This window comes from Ochotona curzoniae, unplaced genomic scaffold (assembly GCF_017591425.1).
Source record: "Ochotona curzoniae isolate NIBS_2020 unplaced genomic scaffold, NIBS_Ocur_1.0 scaffold_2476, whole genome shotgun sequence".
Lineage (NCBI taxonomy): Eukaryota > Metazoa > Chordata > Mammalia > Lagomorpha > Ochotonidae > Ochotona > Ochotona curzoniae.
In genome coordinates this window covers 14,616,753-14,643,632 of record NW_024467095.1, presented here as the reverse complement: position 1 = coordinate 14,643,632, position 26,880 = coordinate 14,616,753, and the positions used below count along the sequence as shown (strand labels likewise).

Sequence of the window (26,880 nt, the reverse complement as noted above, 5' to 3'; positions counted from 1 at the left end):
CTGCTTGCTATGCTGGCATCACATACCCTAGTGCCTGGAGTTCTGGATGTTCCAGTTCTAACCAAGCTTCCTGCTAATATGCCAGGGAATGTAGCAGATAATGGTCCAAATTCTCGAGTCCTCGCTGCCCGTGTAGGAAAGTCCAGTGAAGTCTTTACTTCTTGGCTTCAGTTTGGCCCAAACATGGCTGTTGTATCTGTTTGGGAAGTGAACCACTAACTAGAAGATTTTCTCCTCTCTGTCTCTCGCTCCCTCTGTCATTCTTTCTTTGGAATAAATAAGTAAACAAATCTTTAAAAATATGCTAACCAATTTGTAACACACATTTTCTCTCGTTATTTTTATTTATACTCAAATACTTTTGTTATTTTATAATTTAAATATTGATCATGTGATTTAGTATTACTTAAAAAAGAAAATTTTGTAAATTATTTAAAATTTTTTCCTCGGTACTGTCAGAGATGTTAATGATTCAGAATTTTGTAAAATATATGCCACTACTCTCAATGAGATTTTCTCCCAAGCCATTAACCTACTTTCTAGAAGTTTTACCCAATACTTTCTTCTTAAAAATTAATTTTTAAATTTTATTTGTTTATTTGAGAGAGGAGACAGAGAAAGAGAAACACTTTTTTTTTCTAAGTTCTTGCAATAGCTGTGCTAGCCAGGGCTGAACCAGGAGCTGGGGATGCAAATGGCTCACATGGATGGCAGGAATTGTCTTACATGAACCATCACACTGTCTCCCAGTGTCTGCATTGGCAGGAAGCTGAAGTCAGGAGCTGAACCCAGGTACTCCAATAAGGGATTTGGGCGTCATACCAACTACGCCAGACTCCCACTCCCTTTGTACTTTCTTGATCTCTCATATTAAATATTCCTTCCTGAACGGTTTTACAGTATCTCCACTCATAACATTGACATTAGCAATGAAGTTCACTTAGGTACACATAGCAGCAGTTAAGTCAACAAGAGAGATGCCTTGTTCAGGGTTCTTCCAAGGCTCTTGATTACAACACATTCTCATTTTGTGAATGTAAACTATGTGAAGAATCCACACCTTGGGATTAACATAATGTTGTGGTGGCAACATGTATCACCCTGGCGGCAATTTGGTAATTCTTTTGCTGTTTTTCTATGCTTTCTCCTAAGCTATTTTCCTTTCCCGTCGATCCTGGTTAATATGCTCAAATAAAAACATTTTCCTTCAGTTATGTACTTCTCATTTGGTTCCTCAAACTGGTATTATTGTCAACCAATTGGTTTCTATTGCTGACCAACCAAGGGGCTACCATACAGGTTAATGGGTATATAGAGCATGAAGCTTTATGGAAAATGGAAGAAAGAAGGAATAGAGGTTAGGAAGAGAGAGAGAGAGAGACAGAGAATAGGAGAAAGGTTTGGAGGAAGAGAGAAAGGAAGAAAAAAAAGGAAAGAAGGAACAAGAAAAAAATAATTCAGAAATATTAGACTCTTATCAGGTAGTTAATTAAGAACCATGAGGAAATGGAGAAAAAAGAAATAAAAAAGGGTTTCCAGGGAATATAAACACTGCAGAAGAGTCGAGAAGTAGCACCATGCCCACCTTGTGTCTGCGTAGCAGTTGCGTGTTGCATTGTTGAGAGGCCCATTCCTCTCACTGATAAATCTTTGCACTCAAAGGAATTAGGAGCACTGTAGTCATCTAAAAATTTGAGAGCAGTCTGGTAGCTAGGTAATGAATTATGAAGTATGCAGGACTTCGTGACTCTGACTTGCACTTGATTGATTTCCGTGCAGGATTTTTGAAGTGCTGGATGCTAATGCTTTTTCTTTCATTTCAAACAGGTGTTAAGCATGAATATAACCAGCCATTACATCAGCCTACACAATTTCAGTTCATTGACATGGAGAAGCACTATGGATTCTTAGTGCAAGAACTTGATTTCGAAACTACTAATGTTTCATACTCATAAAATTACTCTATGTTGCTAATTACCTTTTTTCCCAGTAAAATTTTATATTAAATTTGTTGTATATTTTGTCTGTGACTCGTAGAGTTTTAATTTTAGCCTTATGTGACAGGCACCAGGAATGTGTGGAAAAATCTACTGATTACTGATATTATTAGGGTGGTGATGTTTTCTTTGATATTTACTAATGAGGAGCTGAATTCATGATGAAGTGTGTGTGTGCTTGTGTGTGTGTGTGCATTCAGGGAATAGAACTCATTGTCTGGTTAAATATTCAACAAGTATGGAGGCAATTCACTTGAAAGGGAGAAGAGAAGCTAAAGGGAGAGAGGAAATTTAGGGAATGGAGATGAAGATAAGATTTAAGAAGGCTGAGTGAAGAAAAGAGTTTGAGAACAAAAACAAAAAAATGATTGATGGGGCCAGCACTGTAGCTTAATAGATAAAGCTGCTACATGCCATGCCAGCATTCCCTGTGGGCACTGGTTTGAGTGTGATTGTTCCACTTCTGATTCAGCACTTTGCTAATGTGTCTGGGAAAGCAGCGAATGACAGTCCTTACACTCACATGAAAGACCTGGATGAAGCACCTGGCTCCTAGCTTTGGTCCAGCCCATCCATGGCTGTTGTGACCATTTGGGATGTGAATCAGTAAATGGAAGATTTCTGTCTCTAGCTTTCCTTTTCTCTGCAAATCTGTCTTTGAAATAAATTTATTTAAAAAATGTTTTCCCTTGGAATCTGTGATGTTTTGGGTCTAGTGAGGGTGAATTCTGGGTTAAGGTTTCTTACTCAGTAAACTTCCATGAGTTAACCTCACCTATTTTCTTTGGCCTCAGAGTGCTTGCAGTCTAATCCACCAATGGAATGATCAGACTTACAAAGATCCACCAATTTCTTTACATCTTTGCAAGGAACAAACTTATGATTAATTTTGTGGAACAATGGCTTAATCCTCACAGCAGGTGGTATGTGTGGTAAACTGTCAACATTGGAAACAGTTCCTATTGTGGGAATTTCACAGAAAAGGACAATGGCAACCTGGGTGCTTGTCTCATGGGAAAGAATTTTTATGCGGACAATTTCAGTATGAAAAGCAAGGTATGTTAAAGATATTGAAAATGGAACTCAGGTGCGTAGAATTCACATTCCAGTACGCACTTCAGCTAACATCGCAGTTGCTGTTCTTATGGTTAAACCTGAAGCCAGGAAGCATTAGTTTTGCCAAAGAAGGCAAGAATAAGGGAGAAGCAAGATTCTAAATCTTCAAAAGAAAATTTCACCAAGGACCATGACCCTAACTATCCTCACACTATGCTCTCAGATAAAGCATTAGATGATTAGCTTCTAATCAATGTTCAGCAGTGGTTTTTAAGATTGCTTAGAAAGGAGTGCATTTGAAATGAATGTGTTTGCTTGCCTGGGTCTTCTGTCCCAGGCAGCAGCCTGCTTTCACACTCATGTCCACACCCACCTGAGGCTCTACAGGAGTAGCCCTTTCATGTTGCTTTAGTGTTCTAATGATTGAAGTAAGGCGATTTTGGATGAGGGTCATTTCCTAATTCTGAAACACGGGGGAAAAAAAAACAGGAATCCTTTGGTAAAAGTAGTGGGACACTTGTCAAGCCTCCAATCAACTCAGGACAGCCAAAAGACAAAGCAACTGTATTTGATAGTTGAGAAATAAAGTTACCAGTGAGGATATTCTGGCAGGAGTTGGCATTAGCTGCACAATGTACCCAAGAAGAAGCTTTCAGGTCAGATAATGTTAATTCTTTCCACAGCTAGTACAGCTGTAAAAAGACAAGAAGAGTTGTAGATACAAAAGGTTTATTTACGAAGTATTTGTAAAGTGAACAAATGTCTGTGAAAAAAAGAAGGAAGGGGAAAGTACCTCTTGGAAGGTATTTGGGAGATGGGATATCTTCTGAAAGGAGAGAGACTGACAGAAGGGTTGCAGAAAGTATCTGGGTCTTTAAGAGTTCCCTTACTTGAGAATCTAGATGGTGGAATAGGGTAAGGACACAATTAAACAGACGGAGGAACATTAGCCAGTGTGAAGCAGAGAGGGCACATTCTAGGAAACAGGATAGGCCAGAACAACTGCAGAGGGGCACCTGAAGACTGACAGACACAATGTGTGGTGTTGCAGTGGCATTCAGTGAGCAGCAAACTGAACTATACCAGCAGCCAGAACTCCACCAGCAACAAGGTGGGAAGGGGCATTCACTGAAAGCTCAGGAGGTGAACCCAGACAAAGAACTGCCCGTCCTGCTAGTCTGTTCGATTTGACCAGGAGCAGAGACAGAGCAGCAGATTCCAGATGGGCAGTGCAGGAACAGGTTGGATTTCACAGCCCAATCCAACCCCTAGAGCTGAATCAGGTGCCATTTTAAGGAAGCAAAGGCTATGAACTAAGCATGCACTGAGCTGGGATCGAACTCATTTCTGGTTCAGTGAAATGTAACAACATGGCATCCTACAGGTTCCACCCAAGATAGGTCTGGGTAGTCCCCAGACCTGACAGCCAACAGATCAAGAACTCTAGTAGTGGTACACCAGGTGCCATTTTGTATAGCGTGGCAAAGAATTTAAGACTGCAGGGGACAGCAGTGGGCTGTACATGCGCTGAACTTGGTGAGAACTCACCGAGCTCATCGCATTGCACTGGTTCCACAGGAAAATAATACCGACTGTAGTACTGCACCAGTCAAAATAGACCTGTGTGGCACTCAGACTTAATGGCCAACAGGTTCCGGCAAGGTCTACACCACCAACAACCTAGCTATATAGGACTTAAAAATATCTGTGTTGATCAGACAAGTACAGAAGGTACAACCATGAAGAAAATGGACATGACTTTGGCTCTTAAGCTCTGCATATTACATGGACCAAAAAGCACATATAACACCATGTGATAAGCAAGCTAACCAGAAATGAAAAGGGCCACAGAGAAGTCACTACTATTAGGAGAAAGTCCCTGCCTTCCCCTTGATCAACAAATGGAATGTTCTTTTGTGACACGGGGAGAGAGAGAGAGCAAGGGCTCTTTTACGATCTGTTGGGAAATACACTCCTGTCCTCCAATTGCTGGCAACTTTATAGGGCAATAAATCGATTGCAGCAGAAGGTGACTCCATCGGACACAGTCACCTTTGCTCAGTGCTCTTCAAGAGTCCCTGAAGGATAGCCACGGGAAAGAAAAAATAATAGTAAGGCTATGAGGTGAGTGCTTTCCTGTACTGATGCTTTTTGGAACAAGTGGAAGCCTTGAAAAGAATTGTGTATTCCTGTTACCTACTGTGTTGTGAGCTCTGGATACCCTTTCTTTTCTTCCAGATCTGATATTTTCTTCCTTTGCTTTGAGGCTGAATAGTGCATGGAAAAGAAAAGTGTGTGGGGTGTGTGTGTGTATTTTGAATGAACATGTGTGTTGGTGTTTTTAGAAGGGAAAAATTGTAGGGATGCCTGTTGCTACAGGGATGGCTGAGTGACCCCACCTCTGGCTGCAGAAGGTCTGGGGTTGTCTGTAGAGTGTTCCTGGACTTGTTGAGCTGGGTATTACACCTGTTTCTTAGAAAGCATTTGGGCTATATGAAGGTGCCTACTTCTGACTTGTAGGGCCTGGAAAGAAAAATTTCCCTTGAAACCAAAACAATACTTGAAGAAGGAGGTTGTTATTTGTATCAGAAACAAAGAAATGGTGGATGTATAGGATGGGTTCCTTAGATTTCTTCCATGGTTTGAAATTCCACTACTGCAGGATTATGTTGTAGGTCTAGAAGGCGTTGTGACCAGAGTACTCAATGACTATGTTAAGATACAGAGGCTCCCACCATTTGTGTCAGTTCTACAACCGACCACAGTAGAAAACATTATTAATATTCATTTATATAATGACAAAGTGCATGTCTGATAAATCCTGATGTAGGATTTTAGAATAATACAACAATAAACCTACTATACATGGATTAGAGTCAATCTTTTAAAATAATAGACTAGAAGAAACAATTGACAAGGTTAAAAGCAAACATAGTTAAATTTTGATTTCAGTTTCAATATTAGTATCTTTAAAGACTAACAGCTAGATTGCCTTGGTGAATGCTCTGGATATTTATTTCTTATCCTCATTATAATATTAATGTGATTTGGGGGATATTATACATTAAACTAAATGCTGCATCAGTTAATTATTGAAGCTTATATGAAAATATTTGTAGAGATTTAGAGGCAGAGGGCAGCTTTGTGGTGCAGTGGATTAAGCTGGAGCTTTCAATCTGGCATCTCTCATCAGACTGCTAGTTCAAGTCCTGGATGCTAAACATTTTGACACAGCTCCCTGCTAATGCATCTGGGAAAGCAACAGAGGATGATCCAAAGTGCTTGGGCCCCTGCACCCATGTGGGACATCTGAGTAGAGCTCTGAGTTCCTTATTTCTTTCACCTGGCTGAACCATAGTCACCATGGGCATTTGAGGGAGTGAACTCAAGGAAGAAGGAGACCCTTCTCTGTCTCTTCTTAGTTATTCTGCCTTTAAAATAAATAAAAACAGCTTTAAAATGATCACAATATTGGAGTGGGATTAAGAAGAGCAGGAGTACAGGGAAATATAAAATGGATACAGAAACATAGTAAAACAAAACAGAAGAGAGAAAAATTCCTTCCTCTACTTTTATTTACATTCCTTATGCCTAAATATTGCTTTACTGTGGAAGACAACAGGAGTGAAAGCAAGCAGATAGATGAGTATAGAAGGTGGTGTGAGCACTTGATCTCAAAACAAAAAGTTTGACATTAAGATGAATATAGGGTTGCAGCATGATAGCTCACTTGGCGAATCATCTGCCTGCCAGTGCTGGCACCCCAAATGGGCACCAGGGTGTGTCCCAGCTGCTCTACTTCCCATCCAGCTCCCTGCTTGTGGCCTAGAAAAGAAACAGAGGGTGACCCAAAACCTTGGGACCCTGCATCCTCCTAGAAAACCCAGAAGACACTCTTGGCTCCTAGTTTTGGATCCACCTAGCTCCGGCTTTGCAGCCATTTGGGAAGTGAAGCAGCAGAGCCGCAGATGGAAAATCTACTGTTTTTCATTCCTTCCTTTCTTTCTCTCTTTCTGTAACTCTATCTTTTGCAATAAAAATAAGTAAATGATCACAGAGATCCGTGCGATTCTGCATGTTCTGGGTCACTTTTCAAAAATATTGGAAGGACTTCCATGACAAAATTAGAACTGGCTGTCAGAACTTACAGAAAGAGAGATGTGATAAGGAAAAATGGACTCTCAGACTTTCTATCCCGTTTCTCAAAGTATCAGTTATTTGGGAAACAGATGTTGGGTATGTGTGTACAGATAGCTTCATGTTGGAATATACTAAGTTTGTGGAATATCTAAATGAGACACCTGCCAGGCCACTGGACTGCGGAGCTAAACTTCTAGGTCGGAAACAGATTGGGATGCCATCACATGCTATATGAAGTCACATGATTGGTATGGATTGCTCAAGGAGGGGGTTTAAAAGGAAGGTTTACTTAAAAATACGAGAAAAAACATTTCTGAAACAAGAGACTGGAGGAAAGTTGAAAAGGAGCCAGACTGGTGGGAACCAAGACTGAATGATATCAAGGAATCTATAGGTGGAGAGGTTCAAGGAGGAAGGAGGGGCTGATGCAGGAGGTCATTAAGAAAGTGCCCATTGTATTCTGAAAGAATGAACCTGGGAACCTTGAAGAAACAAGTGCCAGTGGAATGCAGGAAACACAAGCCACACCAATAATATATGAGGAAAGTGATAGCATGTGGAATTACCCTCCTTGAAGATAAGGTATGAAATGAAAAAGAAACCTGAAGTAGGACCTAGAGAAGAATACAGCATCAGCAATATTCTAGCTTGGCTTGGATTCATTCATTAATGAAGAAGAAATCGAGTTCAGTGGGAAAGACTGAAAATGCAAGAAAGACAAGGGGCCATTGGTGGAACCGTTTTTGAGAAATTCAGTGGTTGAGAACCCTAGAGAACATATGCATACTGCCAAACAGTACTCCAAACTGGCTGGAAGCATAGTTGTAGGACCCTAAACTCCTAAATGAGGTCCACTTCACCCGATGCAAAGACAGCCAATCATTAACATTGGGGTGGTGGAAGAAAATATGCATTTATTGCACATCGCACAGCAAGCAGATAGACAGCTATTGCTTAATTCCCAGGCTCCCAAGAAAGTTAGGGGTGAAGGTTCTTGTGCACTAACACTGGGGCTGAGGCATACATGATCAGCTTGTGTCCAATTCCTTCAACTGAAAGTTAAATAGTAAGTATTGGGACTGGAGTTGTGCTGTAGCAGGTTAAGGTGTTGCCTGCGATGCCAGCATCCTATATGGGCACCAGTTTGAGTCCTGGGTGCTCCACTCATGATCCAACTCCCTGCTAATGTGCCTAGGAAAGCATTAGGGTTTGGGGCCCTGTTTCCATGTGGGAGACCTGAGATGAAGCTCCTGGCTTCTGGCTTTGGCATGACCCAACCCTGCCTGTTATAGCCATTTGGGGAGTGAACCAATGGACGGAAGATTCTCTCTCTCTCTCTCTCTCTCTCTCTCTCTCTCTAATTCTGAGCTTCATATGAACAAGTGAATCTTTAAAAAAAAAAGAATTCAAATTCTTTGATTCTCAGTTTAGAACTTCTTCCAGTATAGCAACTGTATAGAATCAGGGTCAATGGGGGAATTTTCAGGATTACTGTGAGCCACTGAATTTATGTAAGCTTATATACTGTGACCACACCAGCAGCATTGTACTGGAGATAAGGAACAAGTTCACTTGTGTTGGCAGATTCTTAAAAGGATCCAAGAACTATTAATGCTTAAGTACCTCAGCAGCAACCACGAGCATCAGTTTGCTATTTACTTGCCTTCTGAGCATGTTTTCTTTTTACCACCCAAGATACATAGCAAGGTTCGAGTGAAATCTAAAATGGCTTTGTGAACCATCTCAACTTCTTTCTTCAGTTTGTGATTCCACTCTCTTCTTCCAATTCTTTAAATCTGATACACGTTTCCTTGGGTAATCTTAAATCCTTGGCAGATGAAAAAAAGGGCAAGTGTCCAAGAGGTTTTGGGTGTTCATTACAGAGTTATTTGCAGATGCTGGGGTGAGTGGAAACAAATATTATTTGGGTTGCATGAAGAGGGACATATCTTGCAAACAGATTCACAATGCTTATGCATACTCTTGCATTGGTAGAATTATCTAATGGTTGGTCTTAATCCGGTCATTTGTGTTTTTCTAGATGGCAAGAAGGCTCAGTGTGCTGGAAATCCTTCTGATCACCTTCACTGTTGTCGTAGGCATTGCAGATATCTTGTTAGGGCTTTTTCTATTGAATATCTCTTCAGGTAAGAGACATGCTTTGGCATGTTGGAAGGATGGGTAGGGAAAATTTCTCATATATAAAGGAGGCATCACTTTATTTCTTCACTTTTCAGCAGGCTGCTGTGCTATAATATTCAAATTCCATATCTATAATTAATTTAAGCTAATCTCCAAAACACATGCGTCTTTTCTGTAACTAAACCTTTAATGTTAATGACATTCAGAGTCCTTCCAGCCTTGTTCATGCAATTTTAATGGGATACAAAATTATGCTCACCAGTCTGTGTCTAGACCCAGAGTCATGAAACAATAGAGTTTACAACAAGAGAAAACAATTAAGGTCTCCACGCCCAACACACAACATTATAGAAAATGAAATTAGGTTACAGGGAATCGTGGTTAAATTGACCTAAGTATATCAGCTTCAATTAGGCTCCAGCCTATTTTATGATTAAAATAATTATGATCTCTTCACAGATGACTCTGAAGCTATTCTCTCTGTTACACACACACACACACACACACACACACACACACACACACACACACACACCAAACACAATCCCTTCTCTGCCAGGCACATTCTATGTAAAATAGAATAGTAAAACAGAATGCATAATAAAACATCATTCAAGTCTCATTTTGTTCTACTTCGTCTCCAGCACCCTGAATGCACCTGGAGAACAGTTTACATCTTTGGGCCCCGGCCCCCATTTTGGGAGACCCTAAAGAAGCTCTGGCTCCAAAGTGGCCCAGACCTGGCTGTTGTGGCCATTTGGGGAGTGAGGAAGCAGATGGAAGACTCTTTCTCCCTCTGTCTCTTTTCTCTCCCTCTCTGACCATCTTAGTCTCTGTATTGCTGCCTTTCAAATAAATAAATAAAATCATAAAAATGGAGAGAGCACTGGTGCATACTAGACCACCAATGAAATTTGAAAACATCATGCCAAGCATGAGAGGCATGACAAAATATGTCAAATATTTTGTTTCTGATTATGTGAAATGTTTACAATAGGCAAATTCACAGGGATAGAGTGCATTAGAGCTTTCCAGAGATGGGGTGAAAATGAAAACAGTGACCACTGATGGACGGTGAATCCTTTTTAAGGAGAAGGAAGTATTTTGAAACTAAATGGCAATAATTTGCTAAAAAGTTTTGTAAAATACTAAATATTATTGAATTGTGTAATCTGAAAGATTGCTTTAATGGTGTGTGCATATGTCTCTTTAAAAAACTAGACAAAGTTTAAACTAAGTGTTATGCATCACATATAAATATAGATACCAGATATCTAAATGACGTGTTCAGGCAGAGAATTGATTGCACATGTGTAACACTGCCTGATTTCTCCCTGGAACTTAGAGTACATCGTCTGTTTTTCACTTCTCTGTACAGATTCGTTTGTTCCAGAATGTCCTGATATATCCGGATCTGAAAGGATAGACTGTGCACCAGGACAGGAGGTGACAGAGGTCAGAGACATGGGACCCCTCGTGTTGATCTCCTGGGGTTTGTTTTAAAAGCAAACGAGTCTGTGAAGTTGGAGAGGGTGTGGCAGGGTGGTAGCATGGTTTATGGGTCTCTGAAATTAACAGCAATGCAATGAACAACAATACTCAGAAAGTCGGGGGGGGGGGCGGCAAAGTGGAGGCAAGGAAGAAGTTAGAGGAGCCAGCATTGGTCCAAAACTCCACCAAAGTGGAAGGGAAGCTGCAACTGCATTCCCAGGGCAGGTCTGAGAATGGCTGTAAAAATGTCTGAGAGTTGGATTCTGATCCCTGAGAGTAGAGACTGTCACGTGGCTTCTCATAGCAGGAGCCTTCTGCATTTCTGTTCTTGGCAACAGAGTTCCAATGAATGTGTCCTAAAGAAAACATTATCTCACCGAGGAGCCTTCGTTAAACAAACTCACCAAGTCACTTTCGTAAGACAAATATTTGAAAAACTCAGTTGCGATTTATGTTTGTCATAAATTTCGAGTCTATCTTATTCTCCTACCCTTTGTTCTACATTTTAGATCTTGCAGTATTCTATTGTGATGGTTGGTTCTGAGTTGAATTTTAGGTACAATTTAAATATTGGTGTTTTAATATTTCTGTTCTTCCCATTCTAAAACACAAGAAGTCTCTCCATGTACATTGAGGTTCAATCTAGGAGAGCAGTGTTTCTATTTTTCTTATAAGAGAATTACTGTTTAATTTTCAAATTTAAAACTTTATCAGTTCTTGCATTGAGTTTTTTTATGGTATTTTTAAAAATAGATCTCTCCCAGCCTGCTGTGTTCACTTATCTGTTCCCCTCTTCGTTGCATTGATACCTTTACCATAAATCATTTTATTTACATATGTGAACCACTTTTAATAGGATTTTCTTATGATACCACACTGGCCTAGCTACTCTAACTTTAAAATAGGTCTTAGTATGTGGCTGTATAAGCTCTTCAAATCATTTTCATTTTTTAATTCAAAATGGCCTCATTCATTATTTTCCCTTTAGTAGATTTCTGAATAAATTTTGCAATCTGCTTGTGAATTTCTTTACAAAACCTACTGCAAATTTGAAGGTGACTCATCACATTTAAAGGTTAATTTTCAGAGAATTTCAACCATAACAAGAGTAATTGTTCCAGTCTATAAACATTGTATATAACTACATATACTGAGACTTTCGACTTTGAACATTTTGATATGGATTTTTTGATAATTTATTGTTTTAAAACATTATTTTAAAGTTAGATTTTCTTTGTATATTTGTGGCATATAGATCAATTTTTGATTACTGATCTTGTAACCAAGGTATATTTTTAACTTTCCTTGTTTGCAGAACATGCTATATTTTTCTGATATGACTAAACTGTACAAAAAAAGCCATTGAACGTTTTTACCAATGCACGGTTCATTTTATTCTTTGTCTTATAATTTCATTTTCTTTGTCATTTTCCTTGTAATTTTCAATATGATTAAAACCAGTTTAAAAATTTAACCAAGTTTAAAATCTAACACATAAATATATTAGGTTTAAAAACATGTACGTTTCTGGAGACTGATGGATGCTAACTTGGTAGAAGCAGGGTTTGCTGATTTTGCAAGAAGTGCGCTATAGATCATTTGTGGGAGGAAGGCATTTACAGGGGGGACTGAAGAAATCCTTATCTCATGTAGTGGCTGCACTGGACAGTTTCCAAGTCACCTTTCAATCTAATTTCTGTTAACAATGTCTGGTTCATAAATGATATGGAATCTGTTTGGAAGGTACTGGAGAGTACTCTTGGGAAATTTTGGTGTTAAGCACAGAATAGAGACCAGGAGATGTTATGAATGGACATTGACATCCAAGCCCGAGTTTATGAGCATCTGTTATTGTGGGGGGCAGGTGAAATGGACAAGCTCCTTCTCCTGGGGATCCCCAATGCTGACTCTTGCCTTCCTGTGCTGTATGTACATACATGGAAGAAATGTGGAATTTAAAAGCGTTTTAAGGTCATCATCTCCAGGGCTTGACCTCTGGTGCCTGGGATACTGGAAGTGCCTTAAAACAGGAAGAGGGATGTTAGGGAAGTTTGTACACAAAAAACATCATGGTGTCCTGAGTGTTTATTGCTTGTAATAGACGTCTGTAGACTTTGAAGCAATTTATGACCATGAAACTAAACTTTGAACTGTACAGGCCACAGTCTCAGGATGATAGAGGTCCCCAGGGTCTGCCCTTCACTGAGGAAAATCAGGTGTCAAGAGTCCAACCAGGGGACCCTCCCGTGCTTTTGGTTACCTGAAGACAATGGGGCAGGAATGTGAGTTAGACATTAATAAAACTTTTTGCTTATCCTGTGATTGTTTTGCTTTTATAGGCATAGAACAGTGATTTAAGTTATATTCATATAGGTTTTTTTTTTTTCAGAACAGTTGCATCAAATAGGGACTTCTAAGATACCTTTCATTGTGGGTCCTATACCTTTTTCCAATGGGTAGTGTCATATTATGTTATTGTTGTTAGTGTTTGGATTACACAGACTCTACTGAATACATTTCTTTAGTAAGAAAGATTCGGACATTAGAGTTGTCAACAGAGTAAAATGGAGAAAATTCTTAGTGTTTTCTTTCTACCTCAAAATTCCACCCTGTCCCTAAAATAAAGTCAGTAGCTTAGCATGTATCCTTTTCCCAATATATCTAAACTTTTAAATAGATTCTATGCATATCTGTGTATATATACACTTTATGTTTTAACACACTTTTATTCTATATTTTCAACTTACTTTTTAAACTCAGGATGAATAACTTTAATTTTATTACTGCAAGCTTAAAACACTTGGCTTCTTTGAAATATGACTTTCTTCTGTGAGCATGGTGAAATATTCAGAATTCTGAATTTTGAACTATTTTTTCACTGTTGGCAGTGATATATTCATTATTCTAAAAGACTAATGAATTCAAATCGCTAAAATTGTATATGTCCACATTTGTAAGTAAAATTTCAGGTATATACTATAACCATATGGCAAAACATCATTTTTTAGAAAAAGGACCTTAAGTATTTCTCAAAATTTTTCGTGATGACTGATCATTTCAGGTGTTCTGTAGCTTCTTATCCAATTTTAGTTAATTAGTATTCTATTATGTAAAGATTTGTAAGGGATGGTGCCACAGCACAGTGGGTTTATGTCTGCAATCGTGCCACTAACATTTCGTATGGGTGTTAGTTCAAGCCCAGGCTGCTCCACTTCTGATCCAGCTCTCTGCTAATGTGCCTGAGAGGCCAGTGAAGTATGACCTGATTATTGGCTCCTGCAGCCATGTGAGAGAGTTGGATGTTGAACCAACAGATGAGAGATCTCTTAGTCTTTCATCCTTTCTCTAACTCTGCCTTTCAGATAAATAAACAAATCTGACTGCTTGACCGACCAGGACCAACATCCCTTACCAGAAGGTGGCTTCGAGCAACACATTTACAGGATTTTTGTAGGGACAGTTTATAAAAGCTTGTTGCAGCTGGACAGTGTGTGCCGTGTGCCTAGCTCTTCTCCGGACTGGTAGTTAAGATAATCGGACTTAAGCCTTGGAGCCACCTGTGAGATAACCAGACCCTGGTTTTGATTCCCGGGAACTGAGAATTATCTGTGCTGAAGGTCATGCAGGCTGCTTGGCCTGCGATCTCACAGTCTCACAGTTTCATAGCCAAGCAAGCAAAGCAGAAGTGACAGAATTGAAAAGTATTGCAGTTAGCAATGTGCCATGTTTACTCCATTTTGTTTTCAACTCTCTGGGATGAGTGAAAGAGAGACAGAAAAAGATATAAAGATTTTCTAGTGCCTGCTACACTCCCAAAGACCTGGACCAAGTAGTGCTGAAGGTCAGGGCTGTGTACCTGGCCCACGTTGGTAGCAGGGTTCTCATCACTTGGCCCTTCACAGCTGTTTCCCAGAGTCCACATTAGCAGACACTTGTATCAGGAACTGGTAGTGAATTTGACCCAAGCTCTCTGATTGGGACACAAGCATCTTAGTGGAAGTGCTGACCACAACATGCATGTAATAGCTGTATATATTTACCTAAAGAGAATAATTGGCCCATGTAATTACCTGTGTAATTTTCTGAATTTACTTACTCTGTAAGTTTGCTGAAGGCAAGATCTAGGCTATATGTAGCTGGATTATATAGCTTTGGCAGATAAAACTGTCTATTGAGTGGCTGGGTGAATGTATGGATACTGGAGGAACAAATCAATTAGTGCAATGATCACCTGTCTTAAGTTGTCGTTGGAATAAGAAGGAATCTAGAGGAGTAGATAAATAACTCCTCCTTTCTTGCATTTTCAACCATGTGAACTTGTGCTGTTATAGGATACCTGCAGATCGAAACTGAAGTGCTGCTGGAAACCTGAGGCAGCTGTAGATGTTCCTGTGTGCTTCTTCCCCAGGAACTGGGGCTACGAAGTCAGTGGTGGCATTACAAACACAAGCACAGGTGAACTTTCGCTGGGGCTCTAGGCAGTAACTCATTCTAACCCAGATAAATTAATCCACAAAACCAAAGTTAAAAACTTCTCTCCCTTTCTCTCTTCTTCTAGGTTTTACTGCTCAGTTGAAAAGGGTGGCATCCCCATCTCTGTTTGGAAATGATGTCCTTAACGCCCTCCTCACAGCTGAAAATCAGACATCAAATCGTTTTCGTTTTAAGGTTGGTCTGGCAGTGCCACTGAGTTCAGGTCTGGAGAAAGCAATGACATCCTTTGGACTTACTGCATTCTGGATCAGGCATTACACGAAGGTGCACGGGCAGGCGGCATCTCTGTCGCTCCCCACAGGAATCCCTGGATGGGGTTGGATGGCTCATTTTTACTTGAGCAGGTGTATTCGACTGGGTGATTTCTCCTTACCCATCAGTAACTACAGGGAAAAGAATCAGAGTCTATTGTCTTGGAGATATATTGGTGAGGGAACTATATGAAGAGATAGTCTTTTTGGGAATTGTCTGGTCTGCTTTATTTCTGACAGATTACTGATCCCAGTAACCTACGCTACGAAGTCCCCCATGAAAACATTAAGACGCTTAATGAGACTGCTGACCCTTCCAGTCTGAGCTATCATGTAGAGATCACAAACAAACCCTTCAGTCTCAAAGTAATAAGGACAAGCAACAGAAGAGTCTTGTGAGTATCTCACGTCATTTATTCTGACTTACTGGGCACAGAGATAAGTATAACCTGGGAAAACGCTCAAATCTCAGAAAAGTGTCAACAATTTCTGTATACGTATTAACACTGTAATCTGATATGCTTCTAAAGAACACAAGAGTGTATTATGTCAGTTTTCATAAGCAAAGCACCCATCAGCTGGGTGATTTGGGGCAGAGTTCCTCACCTCATTCCCATCAGTTTCCTGGTCTCTAAGAAGGGAACACAGATATGTACTTTAGCCAGAAGCAGCCGGATAAGAACCTCCAAAAAACGGCTGGAACCCAGGTGTTTCCCAGCCACAACCCAGGGCTCCCGACGTCCTGTTGATACTGCCATGCTCCTTTAGATTCCAAGATCTTGGCTTGGAGATGGATAATCCCTGATCTGCAGGTGTATGTGGAACGTAGCTGCCAGCTTCGTGGCAGACGGAAGAGTTATTGAGTAACTCTCTTTTATCCTATGGCCTAGGTTGGACACGAGCATTGGGCCCCTCCAGTTTGCCCACCAGTACCTACAGCTGTCATTCCGACTGCCCAGCAACAATGTGTATGGACTAGGGGAACATGTACACCAGCAGTACCGCCACAACATGACCTGGAAGACCTGGCCCATCTTCACTCGGGACACTGACCCAGTAGCGGTGAGGTTCCTTTCTTCCTGCTTATCACTCATCTTTGGGAACACTCTTCCTTCTGCATAGCTCCTACAGAGATAGCTCTACACCTTGTGTTGTCCATGTTAGATGTATTAACGCTGAGAAATGCTTGGCCTTGAGGCCTAGCAACTCATGATTCTAACTGTAACAATTTAAATAAGTCAAATGTTTGATGGAAAATATCATTTAATAATTGCGTGAAAGCCCCGTAGATATTGGATGCTAATTTGTCAAAGTGGTCATATCTGTTTTTAATAATTAAGTGTTGAGAGCTTAAGCAGGAACTATCCTTTTAAATTGCAATGAAAGTTTTTGAACACTTACTCTGCTTTTCCTTAAATTTCCTTTTATTTTATTTCTTTTTGAAAGGCAGAATTACAGAGGAAGGGGGACACACACACACACACACTCTGCTGGTATAATTCCCAGATGCCCACAACTTCTGGGTGGTATGAATCTAAGAACTTCAGCTATCACCTTGCCTTCCTTCACCTGTTGTCTTCCTGGGTTTGCTTAGCAGGAGTCTGAGCTGGATACCAGGGATTCAGATATGGGATTCAGGCTTCACATTCAGCAGCTTGACTTGCTGTACCACATGCCTTCCCTATGACTGTAATGTTATATCTAATCTAGGCTTCTTGGTCATTTCTATGCCATAGGAAAAGCTAATTCTTTTTCTTTTCTTCTATAGAAATTTACCATAATACAAGGTATTGCCCTATAACAAGGGCGAAGATCATGACAATATCTCACAGGGAACTTATGTTACCTTCTTCATATTTTACTCCCATTATTTTTATAGCACATATAGTCACACATTATATCTTTTCATATTTATGCTCGTCATAGCCTTCTGACAGGTTTGATAAGCAGCTTTTTTTAAAAAAAATAGTTATTGGAAAGGCAGATTTTTACAGAGAGATGGAGAGGCAGAGAGGAAAAGATCTAGCATCCTCTGGTTCACTTCCTACGTCAAGAGCCAGGTGTCTCTTCTGGGTCTCTCACAAGGGTGCAGGGTCCCAAGGACTTGAGTTATCCTTCACTGCCTTCCCAGGCCAGAAGCAGGAAGCTGTCTGGGAAGTGTAGCAGGCAGAACATGATCAGCACGCTTGTGGAATGCTGGTGCTTGAAGGTGGAGGATTAGCCTGTTGTGCCACAGTACCAGCTCCAAATATATAATTATTAAACTTTCTTACTACTTAAATTTTATATATTTACCATATAACATACTTTACATAGAAAATCAACAACAAAGAAATCGAAAATAAATCACAAAATCATCATGTAGTAAAAATTTTGTTATAAAGCAGGACAAATATTTTCAAAATTTTTGAAAATAGCTTTACTGCGGTATCATTTATATGCATAAATTCCTCTGGTTTGGGGACATAATTCAGTGACTTTTGATACATTTACCCAGTCGAGCAGCCATCATTCTAAAAAGAGCCACCATTCTAAAAATGTTGGTTTTAGAATGCTTTCATCACCTCTGTGGGATTCCTTATGACCTTCTGGGTTCCTATGCCAGGCTCCCTACAGCTCCAGGCACACACTCATGTTCTCATCTCTGTACCTTCCTTTTTCAGACAGACCATGTAGATGAAATCACATCCTATATGATATTTTGTGCCTGCTTTTCTTCTTAACATAACTATTCTGAGAAATGCTCGTTTCTGATTGTTGGAAATTATTCCATTTTTTGGATCTATATGTATATATTGTTTATCTGGTAGTTCAATGTCTTTTTTGATACAATACTAAACTATATCAAATATTGACCAGCTGCATGCGAGTCATGGCTTTTTATTTTAGTTTTAGGGAAAAAGAAGGCATTCTATACCCATAACATCATGAATTTTGTTGTTGTTGCTGTCGACAGGGCATGATTAACTTGTATGGAGCTCACACGTTCTTCTTGTGCCTAGAGGACACCAGTGGCTTCTCTTTTGGAGTGTTTTTGATGAACAGCAATGCCATGGGTAGGAAACCCTTTTTTATATTCTGTGAACATTAGCATGGTTTGAAATAGCATCACCACCATAAATCAGTTTTAGAACATTTCCTAAAGCAGCTTTATAGAAAATAATCACATTTATGGTGATGCCACTATTTGATAAAATGCTCATTGAATGGACTATACTTCTATTGAAGCTGAAACCTGAGACTAGATGCACCTACCCAGCAATCCAGGTCATACCATAAGTCGTTTTCATTGAAAACATAGCTGAAAATGACATCAACTAACACATTTACCAACTAATGACCGGATTTTAAAAAAAGTGCTATATGCACATTATGGAATATTACCCACGAGATTCTGATCACCGTCATTTTAACCCTTTCAGAGGTCACCCTTCAGCCTGCTCCTGCCATCACTTACCGCACAATTGGGGGCATTCTTGACTTCTATGTGTTCCTTGGAAACACTCCGGAACAAGTGGTCCAGGAGTACTTAGAGGTATGGCTTTGCATTTAGGTGTTCGTTCGTTGTTACTGCCGTCACACATACGTTATAGCTTAAGAAGAGAGAAAAAGAGTTGTTTTGTAACTCTTACTTTCATTATATTATCGCACAAGCCTTACTCCTGAAGAATTCTATTCTTTTTTGTTTCTGCTGTACCTTACTCAGGACATGAGGTGCAGAAAAAATATTTTTTAGTTAATTAAAAAGTTAATTCACAAAAAAAGCGTTTTTTTTTTTTTTAATTTAAAATCTTAGGAGGTTTATTCCAGCGAGTCAGGAACGGGATGGGTTGTGGGGAGGAGAGGAGGAAAGGGGGAGGAAGTGGTGGGGAGGGAAGCTGGAAGGAAAAGGTAAAAACAGAGCCGTACCTGGGGGCCTTTATGCCATTCAGGTGAGCCTGCAAGGTGTGGAGGCAGGGATTAGGAGGGATTAAGGGCAGGCCCCAGGGGATTGGTGCCTGAGACTGTCACAGATGATTGCCTAAGAATGATTGGTAAGTGGGGCGGCAGAGTTGGGGAAGGGGCGGGGCGATTGGGGGCGGGATTCTCAGGTGAAATTCCGGGTTCCATCTGATTGGTGGACGGCTGGACTGGCGCGAGTTTCGTCAGCTGTGAGGAAGTGGAAACGGCGCCGGGTCCAGATAGCTGCAGCTGTCAGGGACGGGTTAGGCTAAATGCAGGAGCCCAGAAATTCATCTGAGTCTCCTGCCTGATGTTAGAAGCCCCAGCCGTTTTCCACGGCACGTTAGCAAGGAGCTGTTTTGGAGACGTAGCGGCTGGGACAGAACCAGTGCCTTTATGGGATGCCGGCGTCACAGGTGACTTGGCTTAAGCTACTGCGCCACAATGCCGGCCCCAGAATAGAATTATTGAAAGAATAAAAACGTTATTGCTTTTTCCCTCAAAATGATACAAATGGAAAGCGTTCCCTTAAAATTCTGCTATTTTGTGATGTTGTGGTTGTTGAGACTACATTTAGGTTCCAAGCAAAGAAAGATGTGAAGTGTGGAATTTCACAAGTTGCCCTAGGAGATTGTGCCTGGAGACTTTGCAGAAGACCAAGTACAACTAATGTTTCCAGTGTTTGACATGATGCTGCAAGCAGAGTGCCAAAAGCTCAGATACTTCATTTTCCTCGCAGCTGGTTGGTCGGCCATTCTTGCCTTCCTACTGGAGCCTCGGGTTCCAGCTGAGTCGGAGGGATTATGGTGGCATCCAGGGGTTGAGAGAGGTGGTAGAACGGACTCGTCAAGCTGAGATTCCGTATGTAAGTTGTGACTTTTCTTATTACACATTCGGCATCATTCCCTATCCTTCATTTTTTTTTGTTTGTATTTAACTTAATTATCAGGAAAAATATAGATAGGCATTTGGTCAGATATTTACATACTGCATTACCTATCTGATTATGGAGGGTGCACAATTTATGGCATTTATTGGATATGGCTTTCGACTTTATCTTTACCACTTCATTGATCAATGCAGTGTTGGACTAATTAACATCCCTGAATGTTAGTTTCCACCTGTATGAAAGAGTTGGCTTCTAGTAAAGAATGCCAGGCAGGTTGCATAAAGGATGACCTGGAGGTGCACTTTTCTAGGAGAAAGTGCCACCTGAATGCCAACAGCTGGCGATGCTTCTATTGACCAGCAGTAAATGAGTTTCTTATGTTCTACTTCTAGACTGAAGGTTGGAAGGTATTTGTGCTGTTCAATGCACAACAGTAAATAAAAAGATGATCCTTAAAGTGTGTAATGTTTAATAAGCCTCTTCAAGAGACACATAACATGTGGCTGATGAAGACGTCAGGACTGAATATTTTGGACCACTTTTCTCAAACTAATGCACATGTATGTTAACATGAGAGGGGAGATTGTGTGGATAGAAATGAATTTGGTCTGGAATACAGTCTTTATTCTGCCTCTTAGAGCAGTTACCAGGCCCAGTGAGGAGAGCAACTTCGTCAGTGAGATGACAGATGGCCATGTGTTGTTTGACGTTAAGGAGAAATTGTATTTTGTATTTGCTTTTACTTCTCTGATATCCACTATTTGCAAAAACGCCATTCCAGGAGGAATCTGATTGCTACTAACACCTAATTTATTTATTTATTTATTTTGGAAAGCATGTTTATGCCCACGATTAACATGTATTTAACACTATCTTGCAAATGAAAATATGAAGACTCAGTGTGATTAATAATGTTCCCAGGCCACACAACTGCAAGGTGGAATCCTAACCACACTTGTCATTATTAATCTCTACCCTGGCAATTTTCTTCTATTCTGGTACATTCTGGCTTCATTTTTGGAGTTCAAGTTTGTACATGGCCATAACATTACTCATGGACCCATTCAAACAAGAATGTGAACTAGCACCTGCTTTCCGTCAAGCATCCGACTCTTTTGGTACACAGCTGAACAAGGTGCCCTCATGTTCCTTGCAATGCTTTCAGACATACATCTGTCAGGAAGAGAAGGTAAAGCCACAGCGTAATGGCAGCTGCATCTTTGATGAAAGGTGACTGCATTATTCTGGAAGTTCCAGAAGCAAGAAGAAATGTGGCTTCAAAGTCATGTCACTATGGTGTATTTCCTAGTTTCTGAATGACTGGTGTTAGCTGTCTTTCAGGATGTCCAGTACTCCGATATAGACTACATGGATGGAAACAAAGATTTCACCATTAATGAAACCGCTTATCCTGGTCTCTCCGATTTTGCCAAGGAGTTACATGACAATGGACAGAAATATGTGATTATTATGGTATGTTCAAACACTCATCCAGTTGCCTTTTTTTTTTCCTCTTTCAAAGGACAAAGGACAAGCACAAAAATGAGATTTATGTTTTATTTCTTTCTTAGAACCCTGGCATCTTCAGAAGCCCTAACTACACAGCTTATAACAATGGAAGCCTTCAGAGAGTGTGGATACTGGACCGTCATGGCTTTGCGGTTGGGGAGGTAATTTCTCCAAAGAAGAACAATTAAAGTTATTTGGAGCAGTTTGTGTTTTTGGACTGGGAGATGAAGAAAAGAAAAATTGTAATGCTATCGCTGGGTTCTCTTTTGTTACTATTTTTAAACCAGTAGTTGTGATAAATCAGCATTCTAAATAATTTCAAAAGCTAAGTCCGGATGCTGCAGTATTATATATTCATTATCTGGGAAAAGAAAAAAAAATGAGGCAGCAAGGCATTCAGTAACTGCTTTTTACTTCTAATTTAACTTATTTCTGAATTATAGTAATTAGTCTTGCCAGCATTTTAAACAACCTATCTCTTAAATCGTATGACAATATGACATAGTGCATTTTTCATAGAAAAAGACCTGAGATGGTATTTTGTTTATTTAATCAGTTCTTTTTCTTTTACGTTGTTTCCCTGTATCTCACTGTTTTGTCATTGTTTACAGAGTCACACATTTTAAAATAATAAGCACTTGGGACTTCCAGGAGAACAGTACAGAGTAGTAAATGAATGATCTGATCACTTAACACACTCATGGTCAACGCCTTCCTGTTTGTTCTTTAGGGATACCCTGGACAAACAGTCTTTCCCGACTATAGCAACCCGGTGGGCACTCAGTGGTGGACAGAGCAGTTGACTGAATTTTATAAATACCTGGAGTTTGATGGAGTGTGGATTGTAAGTTATTATTCCAGACTCATTTTGATCTTGCTCTCTAACAACAAAGTTTGCTTAATGTAGTGTTATTCAAAATCCTTTCACTTAATGTTGAGCTTTTCTTTGAAGTAGGCTCCTAAAAATTCTAGGTTCTTATATTGAATCTGACAGTAACTGATGATTTCATATTGTTAAACAGTTCTTTTGTGGACTCTTTGCTTTCCTTCATTAACTGCATTTCAACCTTAAAATACTGTTCCATTAAAATTATGATTGCTCTAATTATAGCATTGGCTGATAAAAAATTAAAAGTTGATCACTAGTGAATAAATTAATGAGAACTTTGTTGTTACTTGGCTGTGCAGGGAAACCGACAAGTACATTTATCTGGAATTTGTAAAATATATTCATTATCAAAAATGACTCATCATGTATTTTTGATTCATTTAAAAATGGTTTTGTTATTGCTCCTTAGTGGAATAAAAGATGAAAAATTTCAGATAAAAATTTTAGCTTCTGTTAAATTCTTCCAGGCAATACTGAAACAGCAAATCCGATATTAATGATGTATTACATTTTGTTTATTTTGTGTCTTGGAAGGAAATGGATGAAGTATCTAGCTTTCTCCAAGGTCCCCATCTTGAGTGTGAATCAAACACCTTGAACGAACCACCTTTTGTGCCTAGTAAGTTTCTCCTTGCTTGCTAATATAAAGGCAGTCTCAACAACACAGTGTTGTCAAGAGCAGTTCAGTTCCCAGGCCAGGGACCAGCCCCACACATACCCCCCACCTTCACTGAGCCTCTCCAGGGGTTTGACCTCTGGTTACTTTGCAGCTGTCTATTACAAGAGCAGTGTGTGTGGACAGTTACTATTCTGAACCGGGGACTTCCTCCAGGTGTCCTTCCCCTCCAGGATCTCATAATCTTTCATTCAGTTCACCTGTTCCAGGCCCCTCAAGTGGTTCAACTTGAAATGATGAGAATTGCAGAATATCCACAGGCACAACCTATCTAACATTGAAGTAAATGTGTGACTTTTTTTTTCCCTCTCCTTTCATCCGTCTCACTGTCTCTCTTGTCTTTCTCATTTGTGGGATTTATTTCTAATGAGGGCTGACTTTTCTGATTTTGGACGAATGTATGTGAGAGGCGATGGTTAAGGGAGCAGGTAGAGTATAAAATAGTCTGTGATTCTTTTTTATGGATGTATATAGATAAACAAGACATGCTTTGTATTTCTTCTCAGATCAATTGAACATTCTTAGAACACGTTTCTCAATTGATGCATTCATCCCCACATATTGGGAATTAATTTTAAGGATCCATGTCCCTGAGAGGTTCAGTCTAGGTTTTACCGGGGGGAGGGAGTGACTTTTAGGATAGAATTTGACCTCTGAGAAGGAGGAAATTGATGGGAAAGGTGTAGTCACCAGGAAGAGAAGACCTGGGTGGTTCTTTTGCTGATGTTGGCTGGAGGAGAAATGCCACCTGATGGATGCTGTCCTCCTAGGAGTTCTCAATCGTACGCTTTCTGAAAGGACGCTTTGCATGGACACAGAGTTCTACTCAGGTCTTCACTACGATGTCCACAGCTTGTATGGCTACTCCATGGCAAGAGCCACAGACTCGTAAGTTCTTGGTTTTTTACTGGTTCTGGATTCAGGAGGTGGGAGATGGAACGTTTCTGTTTACCTTCATATTTATATCATTAAAATTGTTTTTTTTAGTTATTAGGCTAAGGAAACTTAAGATTTTTTTTTCCATACAAACCTTCGGTCATTGTAATGATCATTTTGATTGGTTTATAGCTAAGGGGCTTTATTATTTCACAAATATTAGGAAACATTTGGAGCTCTTGAGTAGAGGACAACCCTTGTCACATTCCAATACTGGATCTGATATGATTGACACTAGATTTTCTTGATTTTAGAAAATAATTGAATGATGCTAAAGTAAATCTACATTAATAGATTTTTACTAAAGCTATTCATTGTTTATACTTGAGTGTCATCAATTTACCTGGAAGGTCCATTCATAGTCTGCGAACTTCTCTCCACATAACCTGTGCTGGTATCCCTCTGCACTCTTCCCTCTGTCTCAAGATACAAATACTCATCATTAGCAAGATCATCCTCATTACCATCAGTACCCCTATCACTGCCATTACCATTATTATTGCCACCACCAGTAGCAGCATCACCATTGTCGCAACCATTATCATTACCATCATCGCCACCACCACCGTGATCATTCTAGCAGTATCAATGCCTTCAATGTTACTACCACCACCACTATCAGCACTGCCCTCAAGGCCACAGCTGTCATCACCACCACAACCTTCCTCATTATAACATTATCAATGCTCCTCATTATGAAAGCCTATTAGGGAGACACACATGTGTCCTACAGATTCTTCTCTTTTCATATCTTGTTCTGTAATTTTATCTAATGATACCTTTGAGAACTCAGGAATAGCTCACCTTACCATTATATCCTGTTCCTTTCTTGGAAGATAGTAAAAAAAAAAAATCACTGTATCTAAAAGAACAAGAAATGTGGAGAGAGGCTTAAGGAATTTTTATGTTTAGACTTGCAGCACAGATGGGGGAACTAAAGTGTTTGAAGAGCTGTTAGACTCTTCCAGTGGCTTAGTAAAGGACATAAGCCTTAGGCTTACTTTGCTGATGGACTTTTGTCCTGGTGTTTCTAGAACTCACTGTGGGGAATATGGACATGGAGACTTTGTACTTCAGGGGTGTATCTTAGTCCTCACCTTACTTGAACTTTTCTGTCTAGGTGGAAATGAAAGTCATGACTATCCCCCTGTTTTAACAGTTACTTATTTGTATTGAAGCACAGATTTTACGTAGTGAAAAAGAGAAACAGGTCTTCCATTTGCTGGTTCATTCCTCAAATGGCCACCATGGCTGGAGCTGAGCTGATCCAAAGCCAGGAGTTACTTCTGGGTTACCCATGTGGGTGCAGAGGCCCAAGGGTTTGAACTATCCTCTGCAACTTTCCCAGTCCATAAGTATGAAACTGAATTGAAACTGGAGCAGCTGGGACACTAACAGGAGCCCACCTGGTATGAAGGATTAGCGAGTTATGCCACTGCACTTACTCTGTAATTACCAACATTTTTAAACTCAGCTTTCCTAGTCTTCCAGATGCCGCTCATCTCCTCACTAATACTCTCCTTAATGTTCTTATGATGATCTTCTTTCTTTACTCTTTCATCATCAATAAGTCTTACAGGCCAATCTTCATACTTCCCTTTTTCTTCTGTGCCAACACAAGACTATTTATACCTTTTCATGATTTACTCAATTTAATGATTTTAAAGGATGTAATTTTATCAAAGCCCTGTCACTGATTTTCATATGCAAATATCTAGAACCATCTTCTCTGCTTGCATATCTTAAAATGTTAAACACACCATTCACTCAGCTCTGTTACCTATTTTTGCCTAATATCCACATTCTGGCTTAGCATTCTAAAACTCTGAAATTACTTGTTTTGGCTGTTAGCAATACCAGTGCTATCAAATCTGAGACTTTGAATACAAGTTAGAGACTTGGCATCAACTTTTTAAAAATTCTACATCCTCACATATAATTCATAAAGTTCTACTTTTGAAAAATTGTATAAAATTTTTATAACCAGAAAATGTTTTGCAAGGATCCTTAGTTTTTCCACCACTGACACTTCTCATGGGGTTAGCCAAAAATGAGTTCCCTATATTTTAGCCTGATTTTTTTCAGCACTGTTTTCTATCATTTCTATTCAAAACATGACCCAAAGTCCAGCAATACCCGTGTCACTGGGACAAGTGCTAGAAGCAGAGCATGTTATCTGAACCAAATCTTGGAAAATAAAACCTACTTTTCCACATAATCTCAAGGTATACAGAGTATATGTTAAGGTTCAAAGCCTGTTATGCCATCCTGCTGTTAAAATGATCTTTCTGAAGCACAAATGTGCTCAGTTCTCTCCCAGTGTAAAGTATTTGTGATTTACTACTTTTCTCTAAAATAAAATCTGGTTGTCTTAGTATAATCTACAATGTCCTCCCTAACCTAACTTTTTCTTACTCTTTGTTTCTCACCTATGCCACTCTTCACATTTTATGCCCTGTTAATATGTA

General features: G+C 39.8%; 2 protein-coding genes across 2 annotated transcripts in view; both read left to right on the top strand.

Annotated features, from left to right (window-relative positions):
- LOC121170993 overlaps nt 1-2,133 on the top strand; it is a 125,097-nt gene extending 122,964 nt beyond the window's left edge. Inside the window, exon 117 of the mRNA XM_041002490.1 lies at nt 1,828-2,133. Within this exon, the coding sequence (XP_040858424.1) occupies nt 1,828-1,911 (84 nt within the window). The 3' untranslated portion in view covers nt 1,912-2,133. The remainder of the gene's footprint in view (nt 1-1,827) is intronic.
- Nucleotides 2,134-9,234: 7,101 nt separating this feature from the next.
- Nucleotides 9,235-26,880, top strand: part of LOC121170694 (probable maltase-glucoamylase 2) — a 59,426-nt gene continuing 41,780 nt past the window's right edge. Inside the window, exons 1-14 of the mRNA XM_041001936.1 lie at nt 9,235-9,340; nt 10,714-10,790; nt 15,158-15,281; nt 15,385-15,494; nt 15,812-15,966; nt 16,462-16,633; nt 18,528-18,627; nt 18,994-19,106; nt 20,253-20,378; nt 21,744-21,875; nt 21,974-22,072; nt 22,642-22,755; nt 23,335-23,419; nt 24,247-24,364. Coding sequence (XP_040857870.1) covers nt 9,235-9,340; nt 10,714-10,790; nt 15,158-15,281; nt 15,385-15,494; nt 15,812-15,966; nt 16,462-16,633; nt 18,528-18,627; nt 18,994-19,106; nt 20,253-20,378; nt 21,744-21,875; nt 21,974-22,072; nt 22,642-22,755; nt 23,335-23,419; nt 24,247-24,364 — 1,631 coding nt within the window. The remainder of the gene's footprint in view (nt 9,341-10,713; nt 10,791-15,157; nt 15,282-15,384; nt 15,495-15,811; nt 15,967-16,461; nt 16,634-18,527; nt 18,628-18,993; nt 19,107-20,252; nt 20,379-21,743; nt 21,876-21,973; nt 22,073-22,641; nt 22,756-23,334; nt 23,420-24,246; nt 24,365-26,880) is intronic.